The sequence below is a fragment of the Microcaecilia unicolor genome, chromosome 10 (assembly GCF_901765095.1).
Source record: "Microcaecilia unicolor chromosome 10, aMicUni1.1, whole genome shotgun sequence".
NCBI classification, from domain to species: domain Eukaryota; kingdom Metazoa; phylum Chordata; class Amphibia; order Gymnophiona; family Siphonopidae; genus Microcaecilia; species Microcaecilia unicolor.
The window spans coordinates 188,828,799-188,855,447 of NC_044040.1; the positions used below are offsets into that span (position 1 = coordinate 188,828,799).

Here is a 26,649-nt window from a genome sequence, read left to right on the forward strand (position 1 = left end):
CAGACGTCGGAACCGCTCCCCCTCCCCCGGAATCGCCGCCGCCCCGCCATCTGGCCCGAGCACTGTGAACTTACATCACCACGCAGCAGCAGGCACATCAGCAAAGCTGCCGTCGGGCTTCCTTCTCTGCCTTTGTCCCGCCCTCGCCGACGTTACGTCACACGAGGGCGGGACACAGGCAGAGAAGGAAGCCCGCCTTGACGGCAGCTTTGCTGATGTGCCTGCTGCTGCGTGCTGATGTAAGTTTACAGTGCTGCTCGGGCCGGGTGGAGGGGCGGCGGCGGCGACTCCGGGGGAGGTGGGGCGGGGTGGCGCCAACCTCGGGGGGGCTCGGAAACCCCCCCATTCCAAAAGTAGCCCGTTTTCACGGGCTCAACGGCTAGTATTTTAATAGACAGCATGGGATGTATATGTTCACTAATAAAACATATTATGTATAGATACTTTTATAATAAGCCAGGCTTTTATAATAAGGAGGCTAGGGCATTTTCAACTTGGAGAAGAGAAGGCTGAGGGGAGACATGATAGAGGTATATACAATAATGAGTGGAGTGGAACAGGTGGATGTGAAGCGTCTGTTCACGCTTTCCAAAAATACTAGGACTAGGGGGCATGCGATTAAACTACAGTGTAGTAAATTTAAAACAAATCGGAGAAAATTTTTCTTCACCCAACGTGTAATTAAACTCTGGAATTCATTGCCGGAAAATGTGGTGAAGGCGGTTAGCTTAGCAGAGTTTAAAAAGGGGTTGGACGGTTTCCTAAAGGACAAGTCCATAAACCGCTACTAAATGGACTTGGGAAAAATCCACAATCCCAGGAATAAAATGTATAGAATGTTTGTACGTTTGGGAAGCTTGCCAGGTGCCCTTGGCCTGGATTGGCCACAGTCGTGGACAGGATGCTGGGCTCGATGGACCCTTGGTCTTTTCCCAGTGTGGCATTACTTATGTACTTATTGAAGGGTTAATATCTTGATGAAAAAGTATAGAGACTCCATGTTTTCGTCCATTGGAGGAAGAATCTATAGAGGAAGAAATCCACTTTTTATGCAATGAGACAAACTTACTAATAAGCTGGACTAACAATAAAATACAACTTAATGGTAGCCCACACTGATAATTTCCCTGCAAGAAGGCTATAAATATTTGGTTATGGGAAAACTCAATGATGAAAAAAGCCAGAGATAATGTAGGTAAGCAGAGACCCTCAATCAAAGAACTAGATGACTGTATCATTAGCGAATCGTAACATCCCAAGGTCAAAATGTTGGGAATTCTGCTGTCCTCACATCTTACGTTGGAATCTCAAATAGTAAATGTAATAACAAAGGCTCGTGTGAAATTGAAGATGATTCAGCAATTGAGATCTTTTTTTTTTTTTACATGTACATGATTTCATTCATTATTAAGTCACCTGGATTACTGTAATGCAACTTATTTGGAGTTGAGGTATTCTAGAACGTCATTTAAAAATTATAATGTATACAAAATATGGCCGAAGAGATGATAACTTATAGTAAGCGATAGGATAGAGTAACCCCATTGTTATACGCTTGGCACTGAATGCCAAGAATTAGATTCAAGATACTGTGTTTGACCTATAAGGTCCAGAGTGCCTATGAGAAAAACTGTCAATTTATGTGCTGGAAAGAAGTCTTCAGTCTAGTAGAGTAACTAATTTATCATTGCCGCCAGTGAAAATAATTCAGTTGAAGATGCAGGCAAGTTGTCTTTCAGGGACAGTCTCAGAATTATAGAGCAATTTGCCAGAGGAGTTGAAAAATATGAACGATTATTGTAATATTTTAGAAACAACCAAATCATGGTAGTTAAAGAAGTATTTTAATAATCAAGGTCTGATCTAAATATATATATTAGCTTATGGGAGCTATTAGGTGACTGTAATTGAGAGGGTGGTTTTAGAATTATTTAATATGGGGTAGTGATGGAGATAACTTGAGTGTGTGAAATATTATTATTGTTTATGGCCTTTGACTATAATCCGTTATGTACAATGGTGATATTTGACAGTAGTGGAATATTTTTGAATATCAAATTAAAAGAAATCAAGGGATTCTTATAGGGTGTGCACTTTGGAGATAATTTTATAACACCAACTGGTAGAAACGTAAATGCATTTAAAACAAATTGGAGAAAATATTTCTTCACTCAATGTGTAATTAAGCTCTGGAATTTTTGCCACAGAATGCGATAAAAGCGATTGGCATAGCAGGGTTTTAAAAAAAAGGATTGGACAAGTTCCTAAAAGATAAGTCCATAAACCATTATTAAGATGGACTGGGGAAAGTCCGCTGTTTACTTCTAGGATAAGCAGCTAAATTCTGTTTTACTCTTTTGAGATTTTGCCAGATACTTGTGACCTTGATTAGCCACTGTTGGAAACAGGATACTAGGTTTGATGGACCTTCAGTCTGTCTCAATATGGCGATGCTTATGTACTTAGGACATGATGTCATGCACTTTGTTGACAGGTGTGTACAGGGGCAGAATCTAGGTAAAGTTTGCAAGTGTGTAAATAGATGATAAAACACATCGAACTACGCGCTTACCTGAATAATCTAGGTCAGGGTTTCCCAAGTCCAGTCCTGGAGTACCCCTTGCCAGTCAGGTTTTGAGAATATCCACAATGAAGAGATCTGCATGTAATAGAGGCAGTATACGCAAATGAAGTTCATGCAAATTCATTGTGGATATCCTGAAAACCTGACTGGCAAGAAGCACTCCAGGACCAGACTTGGGAAACACTGACTTAGGTGCAGCCATGTACACCTGCTCAAGAACAGAGGTAAGTGCTCACACCTGTAAAGTAGGCATGCTTTCTGCTGATTGTGCTAGTATTTTATTAAGGTACATGGCGTACTTTCAAAGCACTTAGACTTACAAAGTTATATGGTAACCTATGGAACTTTGTAAGTCTCAGGGATCCTTTTACAAAGGCGCGCTGAAAAATTGCTTGCGGTAGTGTAGGCGAGGGTTTTGAGTGCACGATGATCCATTTTTCAGCGCGCCTGTAAAAAAGGCCTTTTAAAATTTTTGGAGAAAATAGACATGTGGCAAAATAAAAATTGCTGCGTGGCCATTTTGGGTCTCAGACCTTACCGCCAGCCATTGACCTAGCGGTAAAGATTCACATGGTAACTGGGTGGTAATGACCTACACACATCAGATGCCACTTGGCACGTGTCCGAAAATACATTTCGGACCTGCTTATCGGACGCATGTCAAAAATGAAATTACCTCAAGAGCCACGTGGTAGCCGAGCAGTAACTCCATTTTGGCGTGCATTGGGCGCACATAGACGCTTATGCTGCTTAGTAAAAGGACCCATAAGTGTTTTGAAACTGAGTCCTGTGGAGGGGCATAATCGAACGGGGGCGCCCATCTCTAAGGGCGGCCATCTCCTGGGATGGCCCCGGAAAGGGGCGGAGCCAACCATATTATCGAACAAGATGGGCGGCCATCTTTCGTTTCGATAATACGGTTGGGGCCGGCCAAATCTCAACATTTAGGTCAACCTTAGAGATGGTCAACCTAAATGTTGAGATCGCCGGACGTAGAGATGGCCGGCCTCGATTTTCGCCGATAATAGAAACTGAGGCCGGCCATCTCAAAACCGGCCAAATCCAAGGCATTTGGTCGTGGGAGGAGTCAGCATTTGTAGTGCACTGGTCCCCCTCACATGCCAGGACACCAACCGGGCACCCTAGGGGGCACTGTAGTGGACTTCATCAATTGCTCCCAGGTACATAGCTCCCTTCCCTTGAGTGCTGAGCCCCCCAAATCCCCCCCAAAACCCACTCCCCACAACTGTACACCACTACCATAGCCCTTATGGGTGAAGGGGGGCACCTACATGTGGGTACAGTGGGTTTCGGGTGGGTTTTGGAGGGCTCCCATTTACTACCACAAGTGTAAGGTAGGGAGGGGATGGGCCTGGGTCCGCCTACCTGAAGTGCACTGCACCCACTAACACTGCTCCAGGGACCTGCATACGACATTTCAGGCTGGCATAGAGGCTGGAAAAAATGTTTTTAATTTTTTTTTTGGTGGTAGGGGGTTGGTGACCACTGGGGGAGTACAGGGAGGTCATCCCCGATTCCTTCCGGTGGTCATCTGGTCAGTTCGGACACCTTTTTGAGGCTTGGTCCTGAAAATAAATGGACCAAGTAAAGTCGGCCAAATGCTTGTCAGGGCCACCCTTATTTTTTCCATTATCGGCCGAGGGCGCCCATGTGTTAACCACACCCCAGTCCCGCCTTTGCTACGCCTCCGACACGTCCCCTTAAACTTTGGCCATTCCTGCGACGGACTGCAGTTGAGGGTGGTCAAAATCAGCTTTCGATTATGCCGATTTGGCTGCACCTGAGAGAAGGGCGTCCATCTCCCGATTTGTGTCGGAAGATGGGCGCCCTTCTCTTTCGAAAATAAGCAGGATAGGCAGCTATGTGTCTTTATAAATTAGTGAACAGCTAGGTGCCATAGTGGGTACCCCATTATAAAGAAAATACCGTCCATAGGATTAATTTATTTTTCCTGCTAGATGTCTCAAAATTTAAGTGAAGTCAAGAAAGGAATTTTATAAATTTGTCATTGCTTTCTTTTCAGGAGTCAAAATTATTTCACCCAGTGCTTGGTACTAGGAACTATTTTAATTGAATACTAATTAAATCTGTATGATGCCGTTAGCTGCTCTGGGTCTGTGATTCCACTCCAACTGCAATATCTTTTTACAAAAATTTCTTAAGCAAATTAGTAAGGAATTCAATTGTGAAAATGAAATCAGTAATAAAGTCCTGGTAATAGATTCATTTTTATCAGAATAATCCTTCTAGTCTAAGGTATAATTATATTTTGACCAAATTAGTAAGTCTCTCTGGAGTTTGCCAACAAGATCTGGGTAATTAGCTCTAAACAATTTATCGCTGCTGTTATAATGACCTGAATTCCAATATATCTAACCCAGGAGGAGGAACGCTGGATTGGGAAATTAATTTAGATAAGCTTTATACACTGTGGACAGAAATATAATTTTAGCAGCTCTGTCCTAACCTAGAAAGTGAAATACCAGTGTAACAAAGAATTAGTTAAAAGAAAGCAAAACGCATCACTGGGTGGAGGATGTCTTTAGGGGGGTAATTTTATAATGAATGGGATGGCTACCTGAGAGCTCTAAAAGGCACCTATGTCCTATTGATGTAGAAATTCATACACACCCATTTGCACATACTCCAAAGATGATGTAAATTTGTGTGTAATTCCTAGATTTAGGCGCCGATTCTAGAATAGGCTTAGGTGATATTTCAGAAGCCCACGTGCGTCCATTTATACCAACCAAAATGTGGCGTAAATCCCGGCACATAGATGTAGGCACACTGAGCTATATTCTATAACTACTACTACTACTATTATTATTAAACATTTCTATAGCGCTACTAGACTTACACAGCGCTGTACAAATTAATATGAAAAGACAGTCCCTGCTCAACAGAGCTTACAATCTAAATTGGACAGACGAACAGACAGCTAGGGGTGGGGAAATTGCAGTGGTAGGGGTGATAAGTGAGGGTGTTGAGTAAGAGAGTCATGGTTAGGAGTCAAAAGCAGTAGCAAAGAGGTGGGCTTTAAGCCTAGACTTCAACACAGCCAGAGACTGAGCCTGACGTACTGGCTCAGGGAGTCTATTCCAGGCATAGGGAGCAGCAAGATAGAAGGAACGGAGCCGGGAGTTAGCACATAAATTTTGGAACACCCACAAAATGCCCATTTCCCTGCCCATAACCACACCCCTTTTTGTCTGAGCACGTTAGAAGTTCAGTGCACATGATTGCAGAAAACTCTTAGCAAGTTGTGTGCCTAAATTCTAATCAGTGCCGATTAGTGCTCATTATTGCTTAAGTGCTGTTATCAGCGCTCATTAGCTTGTTAAGTTACGTGCATTGTTATAGAATCCGTGTCAATTTTGGCATGGATCTCTAGGCGTGGTATCCAGAATCTGGGTAATAGTCTATAAAATACACCTCTGCATTGCAAATCTGCTTCTGTCCACTCAAACTATGCCCCCTAGGAATGCCTAAGCATGGTCCCCCAGATTTCATATATGGCTCTGAGATTTCGATGCCAAAATTTGCATGGGGATGGAAGATCCGTGTACAAATTAATTATCTTTTGAGCAATTAACTGATATTAACAATCAATTATTGCAGTTAATAGGTAATAATTGAAATTTGCATGCACATCTCCTCGTATCCGATTCTATAACCCCATGCATCTAAATCACCTAGCACTCAACTCAAAAGGGGGTGTGGCTAGGGGCATTCCTAACAGTTGCAAATGAGATTATAGAATAGCCCAATTTCTGTGCCAAAATGCCCAGAATTGGGTGCCAGCATTTTCACCAGCATTTAGCTGGCGTACTGGTGCCCAACATTTGGTGCTGAAATGGGCTCTAAATACTATTCTATAAACGGTGCTCAATCCAGAGCTGCAATCTAATGGAAAAACCATTGGAGAGTTGACAGTGTGTTACGCCATGCAGAGAATGTGGTAAAGGTGGTTAGCTTAGCGGGGTTTAAAAAGAGTCTGGACGGCTTCCTAAAGGAAAAGTCCACAGACCATTATTAAATTGACTTGGAGAAAATCCACTGCTTATGTCTGGGATAAGCAGCATAAAATGTATTGAGATTTTCTGGGATCTTGCCAGGTATTTGTGACCTGGATTGGCCACTGTTGGAAACAGGATGCTGGGCTTGACGGACCTTTGGTCTGTCCCAGTGTGGCAATACTTATGTACTTATTTACGTTATGTTTTTTTTTTCCATTTACAAACACTCCAAAACTGATTAATCTGGACTGCTACCACCACTAAGGAGGGCGCTTAACCGTAACACGGCCCATGTAGGGTCTCCTTGGGTCAGCTAATTTTGGCTAATAAATTCTTGGTTATTTGGAACTCTCCTCACTTTTACCCATTTTTTGCTTGCTCAATCCAGAGCACTATATATAGAATAACACTCCACGCTGATTTTTTCCAGTGATGAAATCGCGGCGCCATTTATAGAAAGTCCCGTGGTCTGTTTGTATGTGCACACTTTCAGCACTCAATAGCTTTTACATGCATATGCAATGCACAGTTTTATAAAAACCTTTTTCCTCAGACTTTGCATGCAGAAAATGCTTTATAAAAGTACTCTTAAAAGTTTAAAAAGCAGTTGAAGCTTTTCTGTTTTGTAAGGCCTTTTCTTGAGGACTTTTGGGGTTGTTTTGAATGCCTGTTGGGTATTGTGGGAGATTGTTTTATTGTTTGTGATGTTTTATTTTATGCATATTTTATTGTATTCTGTCCAGATGTTTGTTTGGATGGACGGACTATAAATATGTTAAGTGAATAAATAACCAGTAAGAGAAAGGAGGAATAGCAACAAAAAAAAGCTTTGGAAATCTATCTCCATGCAACTCTCAGTGAGTTTAAGCCATTCAGTGCCCAAATTTCTATGAAACTGTGAACAGTGGAGTCATAGGGTGCAGAAAGGTAACAGCTATTCTAGGAGTAATGTCAGCAGCATGCCCCAAACCATTTAGGGATTTCTCCTGAAACCTAGCAATGGATTTTTATGCATGCTGTTGGAATTTATTACCACCCTTGAGTCAACACTGCTAATGCATGCAAAATTATTTAGTTTCTCTTCTTTCTCCACTACCTCCACAATTTTCATACATAGTAACATAGTAAATGATTGTCAGATAAAGACCTGTATGGTCCATCCAGTCTGCCCAACAAGATAAACTCATTTTACATGGTATGCGATACTTTATATGTATACCTGAGTATGATTTCTCCTTGCCATTCTCAGGGCACAGACCGTAGAAGTCTGCCCAGCACTGTTCTTGTACTAAAAGGTTTGAAGATTCCGGAATCCTAAAGAGTTACAAGATTCCGGAATCCCAATTAGTAGTGACATTCCATGTAGAACCCCAAAGAGTAAAATAGTAACATAGTAAGTGACGGCAGATAAAGACGTGAACGGTCCATCCAGTCTGCCCAACAAGATAAACTCATTTTACATGGTATGCGATACTTTATATGTATACCTGAGTATGATTTCTCCTTGCCATTCTCAGGGCACAGACTGTAGAAGTCTGCCCAGCACTGTTCTTGTAATAAGTTCTGAAGCTAATGTCGAAGCCCCTTAAAATTTTCACTCCAGCCCATCCCTATCTATTCAGTCACGATCAGGGCACAGACCGTAGAAGTGTGCCCAGCACTGCTCTTGCACTAAAAGTTCTGAAGATTCTGGAATCCTAAAGAGTTACAAGATTCTGGAATCCCAGTTAGTAGCAACATTCCATGTAGAACCCCAAAGAGTAACATAGTAAATGATGGCAGATAAAGACCTGAACGGTCCATCCAGTCTGCCCAACAAGATTAACTAACTCATTTCACATAGTAAATGACGGAAGATAAAGACCTATACGGTCCAAGATAAACTCATTTTACATGGTATGTGATACTTTATATGTATACCCGAGTTTGATTTGTCCTTGCCTTTCTCAGGGCACAGACCATAGAAGTCTGCCCAGCACTGTTCTTGTAATAAGTTCTGAAGCTAATGTCGAAGCCCCTTAAAATTTTCACTCCAGCCCATCCCTATCTATTCAGTCACGATCAGGGCACAGACCGTAGAAGTCTGCCCAGCACTCTTCTTGTACTAAAAGTTCTGAAGCTAACGTCGAAGCCCCTAAAAATTCACACTCAAGCCCATCCATATCTATTCGGTCACAATCAGGGTGTAGACCATAGAAGTCTGCCCAGCACAGGTTTTGCTTCCCAATTACCGGTGTTGCCACCCAATCTCCGCTAAGATTCCGTGGATCCATTCCTTCCAAACAGGATTCCTTTGTGTTTATCCCATGATATGACATGCAAAAAAGGAAGAACAATATCCATAGTGCCTACCTGGCCACTTGTTCAAGTAAGGTACCACAGCTGATGATGTAAAAGAATTGATTTGCACAGCAGAGTGGCTGCCCCTCCCCCTCAGGGAGGGGGCCTGTGAGTAATTGCTTATTCTGCAGAAAAAAAAACCAAAGCCACCTTTGATGGAACTCCAGCTGAAAACCATTGTTGTACAACTACCTTCCATTTTTTTTTTGCCTCTCCTTTGTAGCCCAGCCATCACCAGGGCAATATTCTAACCCTCTGGAACCTCGCATAAGTGTACCCTAATTGCCTCCCCCTCCACCCCCCATCCCATAACTGTTGATGTTGGGGCATGGCTGGAATGCTCTCATTGCTGCGGAACACACTGCCTCCATATTATCCCCTCCTCCTGCCAATTAGGAGCAGAAATCAAGCTCAGGAATAAAACACAAGATAGTCCACAGCAATGCCACACATTCATCAGGACAGCCTCTAAAGCTAGCAATTCATCTGCTTTATTATTTATAATATTATTTTATTTTTTTATTTGTAGCATTTGTATCCCACATTTTCCCACCAATTTGCAGGCTCAATGTGGCTTACATTTGCCGTAATACAGATTCTTCAGCTTCTTTATAGTTAATCATATCTAGTAATATGATTTCTATTATCTCTAGCAATGATTGGTTGTTTTAATGTTCATTTAGAATTGCTATTTGCTGATTCTCCAGCACACAGTAACTATTAAATGTTCTACTCCCTATTATGAGGTCAGATTAGATTTTTTCGATAGGTGAAGCAATTAGAAGTAGTCTATTTCTGGTTATTGCTCTGAATATATCTGTTATTTGGGATTCTTTTCTACTTAATTACATGGGAAAAGACCATTGATCAGAAGTCTGGCTCCATCAATAACTATCACAGTTTTCAGTCATTTGTCATTAACTGGCTTAAACCTTCATTTATTAATCTCCTTTAAATTCTTCCAGTATATGGACACTCAGGCGTGGATAGACAATGTAATATATTCTACACTGGATTCTGATAGCTTGCAACTTAGATGTTAATAAAAATGCAATATCCATCTCATTCCATAACCTTGCATGTGCAATTTTATGCTTACCCCATAATTCTATAAAAGTCGCCAAAATTTGCATGCAAAAAATTTGAGTGTGCTCACAATTTGCATGCATCATAGTAACGTGAGTAACATAGTAGATGACGGCAGAAAAAGACCTGCACGGTCCATCCAGTCTGCTCAACAAGATGAACTCATATGTGCTACTTTTTGTGTATATCCTACTTTGATTTGTACCTGTCCTCTTCAGGGCACAGACCGTATAAGTCTGCCCAGCACTATCCCCGCCTCCCAACCACCAGCCCTGCCTCCCACCACTAGCTCTGGTACAAACCGTATAAGTCTGCCCAGCATTATCCCTGCCTCCCAACCACCAGCCCCGCTTCTCACCACCGGCTCTGCCACCCAATCTCGGCTAAGCTCCTGAGGATCCATTCCTTCTGAACAGGATTCCTTTATGTTTATCCCATGCATGTTTGAATTCCGTTACCGTTTTCATCTCCACCACCTCCCGCGGGAGGGCATTCCAGGCATCCACCACTCTCTCCGTGAAAAAATACTTCCTGACATTTTTCTTGAGTCTGCCCCCCCTTCAATCTCATTTCATGTCCTCTCTTCTACCACCTTTGCATCTCTGGAACAGGTTCGTTTGCGGATTAATACCTTTCAAATATTTGAACGTCTGTATCATATCACCCCTGTTTCTCCTTTCCTCCAGCGTATACATATTTAGGTCCGCAAGTCTCTCCTCATACGTCTTGTAACGCAAATCCCATAGAATTCTCGTAGCATTTAACTAAATAATGAGCTAATTAGTGCCAATAAGTGGCTTTTAAAAAACAATTATTGGCACTAATTAGGTTTAATTGGAATTTTATGTACGAGTAAAAAAAAATGGGGATGCAGAAATGGGAGGGTTATGAGCAGAATGGGGAGTTCCTAGCATTTACGCTAGTTGTTATAGAAAAAGGGGGATATGCACCTAATTTAGGTGCATACATTTGCAGCACATTTCAGTTGGTTCAAATGGCCACGCCTAAAGTTAGGTGTGATTCCCGGGTGAAAGCATTATTCTACAAACCGTTCCTAACGTTAAGCAAGGCTTATAGAATTGCGTTTTTGGGCACAGATTTTTTTTTCAGTACCATATATAGAATTTGCCCCTTAGTGTGCAAATTTGTTTTTATTAAAGTATGTTTAAGTTTTGCACTTACCGTACGTTAACAGCAAAAGTTAGTGCAATGCCTTTGCGGTGAATGCAGGGTGCGTGTCCAGCATCTGCCCTGCATTTACTGCACAGGGCACCCATGCTATCTGCCACTGCTTGCAACACAGTGAGGGCCCAGGCCAAAAATGTTTAAAAAAAAATTCCTGGCAAACCATGGCATCTCACCCCCCCCCCCCCAATAACATGGACGTAGCTAGACCTCGGCGGGAGGGGGGTCCAGACCCCGAGGTGGGGGGGCACAGTTTAGCTCGCCTCCCCCAGCCGCCGACCCCCCCCCCCCCGCCACTTTGGACCCCCCGCTGCTGCTGACCCGCCGCCACCAGGTACCTCTGCTGGCAGGGGTCCCAAACCCCCCCGCCAGCCAAAGTCTTCTTCAGCGCAGGTCAACTCCGGTGCCTTCGCTGATGATGTTTCTAACTCCTGACGTCCTGCATGCACATCCTGTATGTAGCCCCATGCAGGACGTGCACGCAGGATGTCAGGAGTCAGAAACAGATCATCAGCAAAGGCACCGGAGTCGACCACCACTGAAGATGACTTCTTCTGGTGTCAGTTAGTTGGTGTGAATCAATTAATACCAGTGATCAGTAGTAGCGTAGATTGCGTTTACAAAGCAACTGCTTTAATATATTTGGTATGAAGGGTGGTATAACAAATCTACAAAAAACATTTTAGAGTAGGCTTGTAAAAGGATGTAAAAAGAATTGAAGCGGTGCAAAGAAACTCTACAAAAATGGTATGGGATTTGCGTTACAAGACGTATGAGGAGAGACTTGCTGACCTGAACATGTATACCCTGGAGGAAAGGAGAAACGGGTGATTTGATACAGATGTTCAAATATTTGAAAGGTATTAATCCGCAAACGAACCTTTTCCAGAGATGGGAAGGCGGTAGAACTAGAGGACATGAAATGAGGTTGAAGGGGGGGCAGACTCAAGAAAAATGTCAGGACGTTTTTTTTCACGGAGTGGTGGATACTTGGAATGCCCTCCCACAGGAGGTGGTGGAGATAAAAACGGTAATGGAATTCAAAAATGCGTGGGATAAACATAAAGAAATGCTGTTCAGAAGGAATGGATCCTCAGAAGCTTAGCAGAGATTGGGTGGCAGCACCGATGGTGGGAGGCGGGGCTAGTGCTGGGCAGACTTCTATGGTCTGTGCCCTGAAAATGGCAGATACAAATCAAGGTCAGGTATACACATAAAGTAGCACATATGAGTTTATCTTGTTGGGCAGACTGGATGGACTGTACAGGTCTTTCTCTGCCGTCATCTACTATGCTACCATCCTGCTTATAATCGAAAGAGAAAAACGCCTATATTGTGACCCAAATCGGGAGATAGACGTTTATCTCCCAAAAACGAAAAAAGCGGTATAATCAAAAGCCGAATTTGGACGTTTTCAACTGCACTCCGTCGCGGATGCGGACAACGTTGATGGGGGCGTGTCGAAGGCGTGGTGAAGGCGGAACTGGGGCGTGGTTATCTGCCGATCAGAGATGGGCGCCTTTCGCCGAAAATATGCGTTTTTAGCGAGAATTTAGGGCACTTTTCCTGGACCCTGTTGTTCCACAAATAAGGCCCCAAAAAGTGCCCTAAATGACCAGATGACCACTGGAGGGAATCGGGGATGACCTCCCCTGACTCCCCCAGTGGTCACAAACCCCCTCCCACCACAAAATATGCCGTTTCACAACTTTTTATTTTCACCCTCAAATGTCATACCCACCTCCCTGGCAGCAGTATGCAGGTCACTGGAGCAGTGGACTTCAGGCAGGTGGACCCAGGCTCATCCCCCACCCCACCTGTTACACTTGTGCTGGTAAATGGGAGCCCTCCAAACCGCCCCCCAAACCCACTGTATCCACGTGTAGGTGCCCCCCTTCACCCCTTAGGGCTATAGTAATGGTGTAGACTTGTGGGCAGTGGGTTTTGAGGGGGATTTGGGGGGCTCAACACCCAAGGGAAGGGTGCTATGCACCTGGGAGCTGTTTTACCTTTTTTTTTTTTTTTTGTAAAAGTGCCCCCTAGGGTGCCCGGTTGGTGTCCTGGCATGTGAGGTGGACCGGTGCACTACGAATCCTGGCCCCTCCCACGAATAAATGTCTTGGAGTTATTCGTTTTTGAGCTGGGCGTTTTCGGTTTCCATGATCGCTGAAAAACAAAAACGCCCAGCTCAAAAAAGGATAACCGTCCATGTTTTTTCGAAAATACGATTCGGTCCGCCCCTTCACGGACCCGTTCTCGGAGATAAACGCCCATGGAGATAGACGTTTCTGTTCGATTATGCCCCTCCATATGTTACTATCACGTCTGCAGATTTTGTTCTAAAATACAGGTGAAAATTGAACTGCACTGACCTCTACATCTCAATTCCTACTTCTACAACCTTTCTAAAATACCACTGCACATATGTGGTAACAGTTTTTATCATGTATTTTTTTTCCAACAGGAACATTTGTCACATCAATTCAACTGTACTTATGAAGAGATTGATCTTAAGGAAGTTATTAAAAATAAAATGAACACAGTGAATGAATGTCTACAAAGTGGATCAGCTATGGTAAGGACTTGCATATGCATGTGTGAAAGACTTCTGCACACATTACAGTAAATTTTATACTGTGAAATGATTATAACAACAATGAAGTAACATCTGGTACATTTCATTCCAGAATGAAGGTTGCTTGGAAGTAATCAAAGCTCCTTTTGATGAGGTACGTCATAAAACGATATAACAAGAAACCTACTTCTCTTTGGAAAAATCATTTCTTCAAAGGTCCTCAAATATTTGACACTTGTGTTTCTAACAGAACAAATGCCTGAAGGCCATCCAGGACGACCTGATCATCTACAAAGCTGAGTTGCACAATGTCAATAAATCACTTTCCAATACTATAGGCAAACTGATAGAGGTAAGTCTTTTTCCTACGTGTTTTAATATATAAATTGCCTCTTATTCATTGTGCTCCATCTTACATACCAAAAACATGTAAAGCCCCATTTTACATAGAACATAGAGACTGGAATTGAGACATCCAGATCAGGACCAGTGGCGTTGCTAAGTGGGGCCACGGGGGCCTGGACCCCCCCCCCAAATTTCATCCGGGGCTCCTGGTTTTGCTGGTGGGGGTCTCCAACCCCCAACAGCTGAAGCCTTGTTCAGCACCAGTCTCCGGTGCCAGCACGTTGCCTGCCCTGCTCTCTCTTCCTCTTCACGTCCTGCACATTCCTTTAACTGAAAGTCTCAGTTTTGCTTAAAGGAGTGTGCAGGACATGAGAAACAAAGAGCAGGGCAGGGAACGCGGTGGTGGCACCGGAAACTGGCGCTGGAGAGGGCTTCAAAGGTATTTGCTGCTGTGGGGTGCGGCAGGGCGGTGGAGGGAACGGCAAGGCAGTGGGGGGGGGGGGGGGCAGCAGACTAAAATGTGACTCCACAAGGTCTGGCTACACCCCTGAGGACATGCTCAGTTCCAGGGGTATTTTAGATAAAGCTGTACTAACAGAGCCTTTTATAAAATACCTACAGGAATGCACATGTTTTTACCAGTATGTGCAACAGGAACAGCTTCCACGTGGGGGTGTTGGTACAACTTCCACATACAGCTGCTCCATCTTACAAACTATTACATGTGTGAGTGTCATCAGTAAGTCTGAGGCTGTAATTTCAACTTGGTTTCATTTTGAAGGAAATAAACTCTATGGGATTAGGGAGAATGACTCCCTTAATCCCTTCTGTAAAGCCCTGCCAACATGAACACTTTTTTTTTTTTTTTAAACCTATGCATCCCTTTGAGCTGGTGTAAAACCCAACATGGCAATATTTTCTCATACACATTTATTTCTTTTTTCAAAGATAGGGAATACACATGTAGATTTTAATCATGACCAAACCTTGCCCCCTCGAAATCGCTGTGGGGTTCACCAGGTGTTAATAGTGGTTTTCTGAAATTGGTATTGACACCCGTAGGGAAGGTTACTTACCTGTAATAGAGGTTCTCCATGGACAGAAGGATAAATTAGCCAGCCAAGCACATGAGTGGCATCATACCTGAAGAAGCCAAGGTTGACTGGCTCTACCAAAGTCCACAAAAGTCTGGAAAAATTCTCTGGGCATATACAAGTGGCCTCTACTGTGTGACCATTGCTCCTCCCCCATCAGTCAATTTGAAGTGGAACAGCAGCTAATCATGAAGATGCCCATAACGAGCCTCTCGCATGGCTTAGTAAACAGGGCCCTTAGGAGCTCATGATCAAAAGCAAACGCCGGCGCTAGAGGCTGTTAGAGCCATACTAGCGCCAGCGTTTGCTACTGCCCCATGATTAGAGCCCTCGAGCACGTGAAACAACGTGCTCGAGGGCTCTTTGCGCAAGTAGCATGCAAATGCATGCTAAATAGGGCTCAGCGCATTCATCCCCAATGATCAGTGACCAGCGCACCAAAGATTGGGTCGCTGGCCGCAGCAAACCCTACGCCAGCTCCGAGCTGGCGTTAGGGTTTGCCGATCATTGGGGAGGAATGGTGAGCCCTGTCCAGCATGCAGTTGCATGCTGGCAGGCCCCCGTTCCCCCCCAAAGCAAACCTGCCAGGCTGCCAACAGGGGGCTGGAGGTCCGGTGGACCTCTGGTCCCCCCGATGATCCCACCCCCCCCCCCAGGTTCAGGGAGGGCTGGAGATCCGGTGGGTCTCCAGCCCCCCCCCAAACCGCCCGAAATTGGTCCCTGGTGGTCTAGTGGCCACCGGCAAAAACCCCCTCCAACCCCCCCCAACTCCCCCCCCCCAACGTTGTCCGAGCGATCCCTGGTGGTTCAGCTTACATGGTCTGTAGCCCTGCCCAGCGCATCCCAGGATGCACTGGGTGGGGCTGGGCACTGCCATTTTGCTGTGTTGTCAACCAAGAGGAGGGAGGCAGGCTGCGTCCCTCCTCCAACTAAGGTAGGAGGGCCGGGAGGGGGTTGTCCTTACGCTGGACCACCAGGGATCGCTCGGACGTTGGGGGGGGGAGTTGGGGTGGGCTGGAGGTCCGCCGGACCTCCAGCCCCCCCCCCCGTCACTCGCTGGGTGGGAGGGGGTTTTGCCGGCGGCCACTAGACCACCAAGGACCAATTTCGGGGGGGTTGGGGGGGCTGGAGACCCACTGAATCTCCAACCCTCCCTGAACCTGGGGGGGTGGGATTGTGAGGGGGACCGGAGGTCCACCGGACCTCCAGCCTCCGTTGCTCGGGCCTCGGGGCAGGGTGTTAGTTGACGGTGCAGGGTGTTTGACAGGTTTGGGCTTTTGACAGCCCAGACCTGTCAAACAAGTGCGGGAGGATTGTGCTGAGCGCATGCTCAGGCACAATTCACCCGCACTTCTACCCAATGATCAGAGATAATTGCGCTGCTTAAATTTGCATGCATTATCTCTGATCATCGGTGCGGTAAAGCCCCGCGCTGTTCCAGCGCTACTTTAGAGCACTGTTTGGAACAGCGCGGGGCTTTTGATTATGAGGGCCTTAGACTGTAAACTTTAACGCATTTCTATTTCCATCCATTAACCACCCATTAAAGGCTTAATGCTCTTTTGTAAAAGGGCCCTTAAACCAGGGGCATAGCCAGACCTCACAGTGGGAAGGGGCCAGAGCCCAAGGTTGGGGGCACATTTTGAGTGCCGCCCCGCCCCCCCCCCACCTCCACGCTTCGCCTCCTTGCCCCCCCCCCACTGACTCGCCTCGCCTCCTCGCTGCTTCCCCTCACAAACAAATACGCTTGCTGAGCATCAGCGTGCAAAGGAGCAAGAAGAAAGAAGAGCAGGGGGCAGGCTGCGAACGCGGCCGCGTCGGAGACTGGCGCTGAAGAAGGCTTCGGCTGGCGGGGGTTGGGGACCCTCGGCAGCCAAACCAGGGGCCCGGACAAAATTTGCGGGGGCCCAGGCCCCCGTGGCCCCCCCCAACAGCTACACCCCTGCCTTAAACATCCCAATATTATCTGAATAATTTTTAAACATCTAAAGATAGGGAAGCTATGTATTTGCCACCACCAGTGAATGCATAACTCCCGCTGATGACTAGCCCAACTGTGTTTACCTCAGGTTTGCTTATCTCTGTTACTCTCCATTATTGCAGATATGGGCAATGACACCTCCTTCAGAAATATTTATCAGTCTTCATCCACAATTATCTATCAAAAATGGAATAGTACAGATATGATCGTCATGTCAAGAAGTATAAAACCAATGTATTGCTGAAAAGCAGAGCTAAAATGTGTGATTGGCTTTTAAAAAAAAACTTGGATTTCCACAAACTAAAAAGAGACATCTTGTGCTAAATGAAAAATATTGGAAATCAACTTGTTTGATCTTTATGGTGACCTGGAGTCTTGATAACCAGTTTAGCAGCATACAGCAAATTTGCTCAAGACATATTTTTCATTTACGTCATTCTCAGAGAGACGCCAACGAGGTCTCATGAAATAAATAGTTCTTTGTCGTCCATTTTAATTGGTTTTGTCATCTGTACGCAAATTGATCCAGAACTAATCACAACTAAGCAAAATCCTTGTAATCAGTTTACAAATACTGCCAAGGCTTTGGATTTAAGTACACAATAATCAATTGATGGTCACATTTAAATGTTTAATTTAAAATGACAGAGTCTATACACAAAATATATTGAAAGACAAAGGAATCATTAAAATGGCAGTAGCTATACAGGAGAAATCAATTATAACTGTTAGGGAAAGAACAATGTACCAAGAATAAAGAATTTGTCTCCTTATACATGATATGATGTCAGGGAAATCCTTATGGCAAAACATGATACCGCTGAATATAAACAAGAGACTGAGATAATATAAAGGCCCTTTCCTTACTGCAAAACATGCTAAAAGGTTTTGCACAAATTTGCCATTTTCCACTTACTAACCGCCTGATTCTGTACAGGTTACCAAAATTTATGCATTCAAATTTAGCCACAGTCTCGATTTGTGCGCACAAGTTAATTGAATAACAAGCAAATTAGTGCCAATAACTAGCTTTATAACAAGCAATTATTGGACTAATTAGATTAAATTGAGTGTTATGCATGGGATTCGTGCCTAAACTTTACGCACAACCTGAAAAAGTACGGAAAGAGACAATCATTTATTTATTTATTTATTTTCTGCATTTATATCCCACATTTTCCTACCTCTTTGCAGGCTCAATGTGGCTTACAAATACCCTAGTGGCGATCGCCATTTGCGGAATGGAAATACAGAGTAATATTCCAGTAAAGAATTTAGAAAATACACAATAAAATTAGAAGAAAATAGATAAACAATTCATTTCAGATATTTGAGAACAAGGGTAGTGAAAAGCGTTCAATAATAACACAGTGATAACTAACCAAAAAAGAGTAGTTCAATGTTAACTAATTCTGATACAGTATTGGTGTCGTATTTTTTTAAGAAGGATCATAGGCGCACTAATGACATTTAGCACATGAACTTCAAATAAAAAAAACAAAAAAGCCTTATCTTACTGACTCATTAAATGTGGGCTTAGTGCATGGGAAATGCAGTAAGCTCATTTTTTAATGCATTTTAGTAAAAGGGACTCATACTTTGTACAAAAAAAAAGATTTCTTCTACTGACAATTTGAAAATTATGTAATATGAACATGTTTCACTGGATATGAATCAAAAACATTTGACCATATATTTATTTCCAGGCATTGAGATTCCCATATGAGGAAAAGAAGCCTCCAACACCTTCTTCATCATTCAGTGCCATGAAAAAGTGTTGTGAGGTTACGTTGTCCTTTCGTCTTCGCATTGAGACCATCACCAGGGTGCTTAACTTCATGAACTCTACAAAACATCCTGCAAAATGATTGGGACCTGCAAGACATTATACCTGTCTTGGAAAACCAATGTGCACCAGTTTCTACCTCTCCTTAAATTTAGCCAGATCAAACATTATTCATTACAGAAAAATTAAGGCCTGAACTCACTAAGGGGGCAATTCTGTACAGTGGTACCTAAATTAAGGCACCATAATGGGATGCACCTACACCAATTGTATAATGGCACTGAGCCTAAGTGTAACCATGCAGTGTGCACAACTAACAGGTATGGCTCACATTTAGTCATGCATTATGAAAAAACTGCACGCCTATTTTATAGAATAGTGCCAAGCACTTACCCGTGTATAAGCCAATTAATAGCACCAATCCCAATGTGTGTCACTATTCAATACACTTTGGTGTGCAACTGGTACCTAACTTTAGGTGAGTCTTGCAGAATTGCCTTTCACGGATTTTTTTCTCCTACTCTGTCTTCACGAGAAAAGTCTCTTAGGAGCCCTTTTACCAAGCCGCTGTAGGGCTATCGCACAGGTAGCATAAGCCAAATCGGCACTGTTGCCAGGGTAGCATGGACGCCCGTCAGAATTCCGAAGTTGGCGCACACCGTTTCCTGTGGTAGAAAATAATTTTCTACCGCAGGGAACGTTCCACATTTGCTGCACAAGTAGCATATGAGCCCTTACTGCCAAATAAATAGGTAGCAGTAAAGGCTCAGGAAGTAAATAGCCACGCGCTACTTTTAATATTAACTCATGGCCATTTACTGCCCCATAAAAAATCCCTTTTTACCCACTGTGGTACAAAATGGCCAAGCTCGTGCCAATTTCATGCATTCCAAACTAGCACAGGTCACTTTTTACCACAGCTAAGTAAAAGGGCCCCTTAGTAAATCAAGTCTTAAATTAGATAGTGCTATAGTAAAAATAAGATTTTTTGTAGAATTACATGCAACAATATCTGTTTGGTCCCAGAGCAGAGGTAGAAGATAGTGCCTTACTAAATATATTTTAAAAATTGCCCATGAAAGTAAATGAATTAAAAACTATAAGCTTGTTAGAGAAAACTACTATTTTGGATACAGTTATTCCACTTTATAAGAAAAAATGTAATTTATACTGTTTTGGACAAACAGTCTCTAAAATGTCAAACATTTACATATTATATATTTATTTATATGTAATTTATTTAAACTATTTAATGTTTACAATGTTGTGACAAATGTGAAGTGAATTCTATTTATTGGTAAAAACCTGAGTTATTTAAAAAATATTTATTAATAAACTTAAGACGCTGTCAAGATTATCTCAATGTTTGCTGATTATGACTTAGAAAAAGTGCTTCTGGATTGCTAATTTCTCCTTGGGAGATTTACACTTAGGAACTACACAAAGCTTTTAAGTGGCGAGCACAGGCCAGCAAATGCAGTGTATAGGTATTAGGTTCCCTAAGCAAACTTTCAGCCTTGCAACACTCCCCTCAATTATCTTTCTGGCCCCTAGGTCCCCTCTAAGATTTTGATAATTAAACTCAAAAACCATGATTACTCTAATGTCACTTTCTCAGAATGATCCTCTAAAAACTATGTGGAGGAACTGAAAGAAATCACAGTGAACCTAGAAGATGTACTGAGCCAAATCGATAAATTAAAGCGGGGTAAATCACCTGGACCAGATGGCATGCACCCTAGGATACTGAAAGAACTCAAACATGAAATTACTGATCTGCTGTTAGTGATCTGTAACCTGTCATTAAAATCATCTGTAGTACCTGAAGACTGGAGGGTGGGCAATGTAACGCTGATTTTTAAAAAGGGTTCCAGGGTGATCCAGGAAATTACAGCTCGGTAAGCCTGACTTCAGTGCTGGGCAACATAGTGGAAAATATTATAAAGAATAAAATTATGGAACACATAGACAAACATGGTTTAACGGGACAAAGTCAGCATGGATTCAGACAAGGGATGTCTTGCCTCACCAATCTGCTTCATTTCTTTGAAGGCGTGCATAAACATTGTCAATAAAGGTGAGACAGTTGATGTAGTATATTTAGATTTTCAGAAAGCTTTTGGCAAAGTTCCTCCTGAGAAACTCCTGAGAAAATTAAAGAGTCAAGACTGGGTATCCAAATGGCAGATGAAAGTTAATGTGGATAAATGCAAAGTGATGCACATTAGAAGAATAATCCAAATTATAATTACCTTAAACTACCGTCCACCTTAGGAGTCACCATGCAAGAAAAAGATCTAGGTGTCATTGTAGATAATACACTGAAATCTTCTGCCCAGTGTGTAGCAATGGCCAAAAAAGCAAACAGGATGCTAGGAATTATTAAGAAAGGGATGCAAAATAAGACCAAGAATACTATAAATGCCTCTGTATCACTTCATGGTGCAACTTCACCCTGAGTATTGCATTCAATTCTGTTTGCCGTATCTCAAAAAAGATATAGTGGAATTAGAAAAGGTTTAAAAAAGGAGCAGCCAAAATGATAAAGGGGGTAGAACTCCTCTCATATGAGGAAAGGCTAAAGAGGTTAGGGCTCTTCAGCTTGGAAAAGAGACAGCTAAGGGGAGAGACATGATTGAGAACTACAAAATCCTGAGTGGTGTAGAATGGGTAAAAGTGAATCTATTTTTTACTTTTTCAAAAAGTACAAAGACTAGGGGACACTCAATGAAGTTTTTAAAATAAAGAGGGAAATATGTTTTCACTCAATGATTAGTTAAGCTCTGGAACTCGTTGCCAGCGGATGTGGTAAAAGCGATTAGTATATCTGGATTAAAAAAAGGTTTGAACAAGTTCCTGGAGGAAAAGTCCACAGTCTGCTATTGAGATAGATATGGGGAAGTCACTGCTTGCCCTGGGATTGATAGCATGGAATGATGCTACTATTTGGGTTTCTGCCAGGTACTTGTGTCCTGGATTGGCCACTCTCCGAAACAGGATACTGGGCTAGATGGACCATTGGTCTGACCCAGTATGGCTATTCTTATGTTCTTAAATAGATGTCATACATCTAAAAATTATACTATATATACACATATATTACATATTTATATATTGATACATATATAGGGGCCATTTTACTAAAGTGAGCTAAAATTTGCAGTTAGCACATTTAAACGTGGGATTTTACTGTTATAACTGCAAATTTTATGCAGCACTTTTGGAGGGCTTTCCTACTTTTTTTTGCAGGTCGGGATGTAGTACTGCAAGACTTCTGCTAGGGGTGCTATTTTGGAGGCAGTGCCAGCAGGAGAGGAGCAAATACAGATCAATCCTGCAGGTGACCCACTAGATCACTAGGTACAGGGTCCTTAGCCCCTTGCTGATGGGAGGGAGGGTGCCTTGGGTGGTAGTGTAAAACTGCAACCAGGGGGCTTGATCAGGGGATGAGGGGGCTTCATTCGGGAGAAGGGAGCTTGATTGGAGGGGGTGTTATGATGGTGGGAGGGGTTGCAAGTCACGTTATAGTTTTTACACAGTAATGAGCTGCTTTACGTGTATTTGCATGTTTTGCATCTCATTACAATGTAGCCTGTGGTGACCTAAATATCATCAAGGTAACGACAAGTCCAGCTGTCTTAGGTCCCTTTCAGTTGCTTTAAGGGGGCAAATAATGTGACTTAGTGGGAAAGTTATCAAAGTGTGGTAAAAAAAACGATCTATTACCGTGCCTTGATTTTCCACAGGATTCAGCAACCTGCGGTATCTCAATCTTTGTAGGCTGCTGAATCCCATGTGACAAGAATAACACTGCTTCCGAGTCATTCAGGAGCATCAGGCTGCCAGAGCAAGGCTCCTCAGCTGAAGCCCCTCCCACCCGAGGCCCACCCACTCCCAGCCCCGAAGATGCAAGCTACTACTACTACTACTACTATTTAGCATTTCTATAGCGCTACAAGGCATACGCAGCGCTGCACAAACATAGAAGAAAGACAGTCCCTGCTCAAAGAGCTTACAATCTAATAGACAAAAAATAAATAAAGTAAGCAAATCAAATCAATTAATGTGAACGGGAAGGAAGAGAGGAGGGTAGGTGGAGGCGAGTGGTTACAAGTGGTTACGAGTCAAAAGCAATGTTAAAGAGGTGGGCCTTCAGTCTAGATTTAAAGGTGGCCAAGGATGGGGCAAGACGTAGGGGCTCAGGAAGTTTATTCCAGGCGTAGGGTGCAGCGAGACAGAAGGCGCGAAATCTGGAGTTGGCAGTAGTGGAGAAGGGAACAGATAAGAAGGATTTATCCATGGAGCGGAGTGCACGGGAAGGGGTGTAGGGAAGGACGAGTGTGGAGAGATACTGGGGAGCAGCAGAGTGAATACATTTATAGGTTAGTAGAAGAAGTTTGAACAGGATGCGAAAACGGATAGGGAGCCAGTGAAGGGTCTTGAGGAGAGGGGTAGTATGAGTAAAGCGACCCTGGCGGAAGATGAGACGGGCAGCAGAGTTTTGAACCGACTGGAGAGGAGAGAGGTGACTAAGTGGGAGGCCAGCAAGAAGCAGATTGCAGTAGTCTAAACGAGAGGTGACAAGGGTGTGGATGAGGGTTTTGGTAGAGTGCTCGGAAAGAAAGGGGCGGATTTTACGGATGTTGTAAAGAAAGAAACGACAGGTCTTGGCGGTCTGCTGGATATGAGCAGAGAAGGAGAGAGAAGAGTCAAAGATGACCCCAAGGTTTCGAGCTGAGGAGACAGGGAGAATGAGAGAGCCATCAACAGAAATAGAAAACGGGGGGAGCGGGGAGGTGGGTTTGGGGGGGAAAATGAGAAGCTCGGTTTTGGTCATATTTAATTTCAGGTGGCGTTGAGACATCCAGGCAGCAATGTCAGACAAGCACGCTGAAACTTTGGTTTGGATGCAAGGTGAGATATCAGGGGTAGAAAGGTAGATTTGGGAGTCATCAGCATAGAGATGGTAGGAAAAGCCATGGGATGAGATTAATGAACCAAGGGAAGAAGTGTAGATAGAAAAGAGGAGGGGACCAAGAACAGAACCCTGAGGTACGCCGACAGGCAGAGGGATAGAAGTAGAAGAGGATCCACCAGAGTGAACACTAAAGGTGCGGAGGGAGAGGTAGGAAGAGAACCAGGAAAGGACAGAGCCCTGGAATCCAAGTGAGGACAGGGTATCGAGAAGTATGCTGTGATTGACAGTGTCAAAAGCAGCGGAAAGATCAAGAAGAATGAGGATGGAATATTGACCTATGGATTTAGCCAGTAATAGGTCATTGGAGACTTTAGTAAGCGCAGTTTCAGTTGAGTGGAGAGGGCGAAAACCAGATTGTAATGGGTCAAGAATATCATGTGAGGAGAGAAAATCAAGGCAGCGGCGGTGAACAGCACGCTCAAGTAATTTGGAGAGAAAAGGAAGGAGGGAGATGGGTCGGTAATTAGAGGGACAAGTAGGGTCAAGTGAAGGCTTCTTAAGGAGAGGTGTGACCAGAGCATGTTTAAAGGCAGCAGGGACAGTTGCAGTGGAAAGTGAGAGGTTGAGAATGTGACAGATAAAAGGAATAAGAGTAGGAGAGATGGCATTAAGAAGGTGGGTGGGAATGGGATCAGAGGAACAGGTGGTACATTTTGAGGAAGAAAGGAGAAGTGTAGTTTCCTCAATAGTAACTTCAGGAAAGGAGGAAAGGGAATGAGGGGAAGGAGAGAGAGGGGAACGGACTAGTGGAGGGAGAGGTGGTGAGGTAGAGAAAGCAAGGTTTATCTTTTGAACCTTGTTGTGAAAGAATTCAGCAAGGGTCTGAGGAGATAATGAAGGGGGAGTTGGGGGAGGGGGCACCAAGATACCAACACCCAACCCACCTCTCCAGCCTCCAAAGATACCAACACAACACCCAGCTCCCACCCACCCCCAGTCCTCCAATATACCAGCACCCACACCTTTCTCATGTGCAAGAACACTAAAGGGGTTACATGTAAAGTAATTGGTGGTCCAGAGGGTCCTTAAGCAGGCGTAATGCCCAGTAGTTCATGACTCCTAGTGGTAGTTGTACGAGGCTAATGCTAGGACCAGCAATGACTTTACAGGTAATCCCTTTAAGGGTCTTTGACGTGTGGAGAGGTGAGTGCTGGTATCTTTGGTGGGGAGGGGGGGAATTGGGCATGTGAATGTTTTGAGTCTCATTACTATGTAACCTGTGGCGACTTAAATATCATCGTGGAAAATTAAGTCAGGTTATGTCAGAGCCCTGTAAGTCGTGTTAAGGGGCTTATAATGGGGTTCTTTTACTAAGCTGTGGGAAAAGTGGCCCTGCGCTGGTAGCGGGAGCTGTTTTTCCCATGCGCCAGGGCCCTTTTTACCACAGTAGGTAAAAAGACCTCAGGTAGACATGGTCGTGTGGTAAAAGAACTCTCACCGCATGACCATGCGACGGGAAGCCCTTACCACCACCCACACCCAGTGGTAACCAGGCAGCGTGCGGTGATGCCTGATTACCGTTGGGTTATCGCCACGCAAGCCATTTCTTGGGGTTTTCTTCCCCCCCCCCCCCCCCCCCCGGAAATGGTACACGCTCGGGGCGGGATTACCACCAGCAGCTGCGTTGGGCCGGCAGTAGTACTGAAAAAGCGAGCGGTAAGCCCACATTGGCCTTACCGCCTCTCTGTAAAAGGACACCAATGTGACTTAAAGCCCTAACACAGCTTGACAACTTTACCTCCTAAATCTATTTCTAATTTAATCTTATACCCTGTCATCTTAACAAACAGTAATACATTTCATAAATTCAATGCAATATATTAAATACAAGACACACACATATATATATATACAAAATATAAAATCTATCTAAAAACTCAGCTAAAAAAAAGCTAAATTAAGAAATTATAAAAATATAGTCCCTTCTTCTTATGAACTGCATCGGTTTTGGACAACCCTTGTGTCGAGTTTTTAAAAACTGCATAAAATCCAGGTTTATTCAATGCCAAAACACTTCTAGAACTCTGCAATAACATGTGCATTTAGAGCCAACAAACTGGAGTATATTTTTTAAGGGCAGCATCTTTAGGTGCTGGGATCCATGCAAAAATGTTTCTGCATGGAACTAAAAAGGGGGCATGAGCATAGGAGGGGCATTGCAGGTCAGGAGCATTCCTGGAATTTGTGCGGTGTAAGGCACAAGGATTTACACCAGGGGCGTAGCCAGACCCCACAGTGGGAGGGGGCCAGAGCCTGAGGTTGGGGGCACATTTTGAGTGCCGCCCCGCCTCCCCCTCCCCCCCACCGCCTCGCCTCCTTGCCGCTTCCCCTCACCTCCTTGCCGCTTCCCCCGCAAAAACAAATACCTTAGCTGGCGGGGGTCCCCAACCCCGCCGTCCGAAGCCACCTTCAGCGCCGGTCTCCAGCGCAGCCGCTACCCTGCTCTTCTTTCTTCTTGCTCCTCCTGTGCACGCTGACACTCCTTCCCAGTTTTACGTAAAAGAGCGTCAGCGCGCACAGGAGGAGCAAGAAGAAAGAAGAGCAGGGCAGCGAACGCGGCTGCACCGGAGACCGGAGCTAAAGAAGGCTTCGGCTGGCGGGGGTTGGGGACCCCCACCAGCCAAACCAGGGGCCTGGATGAAATTTGCGGGGGCC

General features: G+C 44.1%; 1 protein-coding gene across 1 annotated transcript in view; it reads left to right on the plus strand.

The window, feature by feature from the left end:
* IL12A (interleukin 12A) overlaps positions 1–19,098 on the plus strand; it is a 31,809-nt gene extending 12,711 nt beyond the window's left edge. Inside the window, exons 3-6 of the mRNA XM_030215669.1 lie at positions 13,700–13,810; positions 13,923–13,964; positions 14,061–14,162; positions 18,937–19,098. Coding sequence (XP_030071529.1) covers positions 13,700–13,810; positions 13,923–13,964; positions 14,061–14,162; positions 18,937–19,098 — 417 coding nt within the window. The remainder of the gene's footprint in view (positions 1–13,699; positions 13,811–13,922; positions 13,965–14,060; positions 14,163–18,936) is intronic.
* Positions 19,099–26,649: the final 7,551 nt, after the last annotated feature.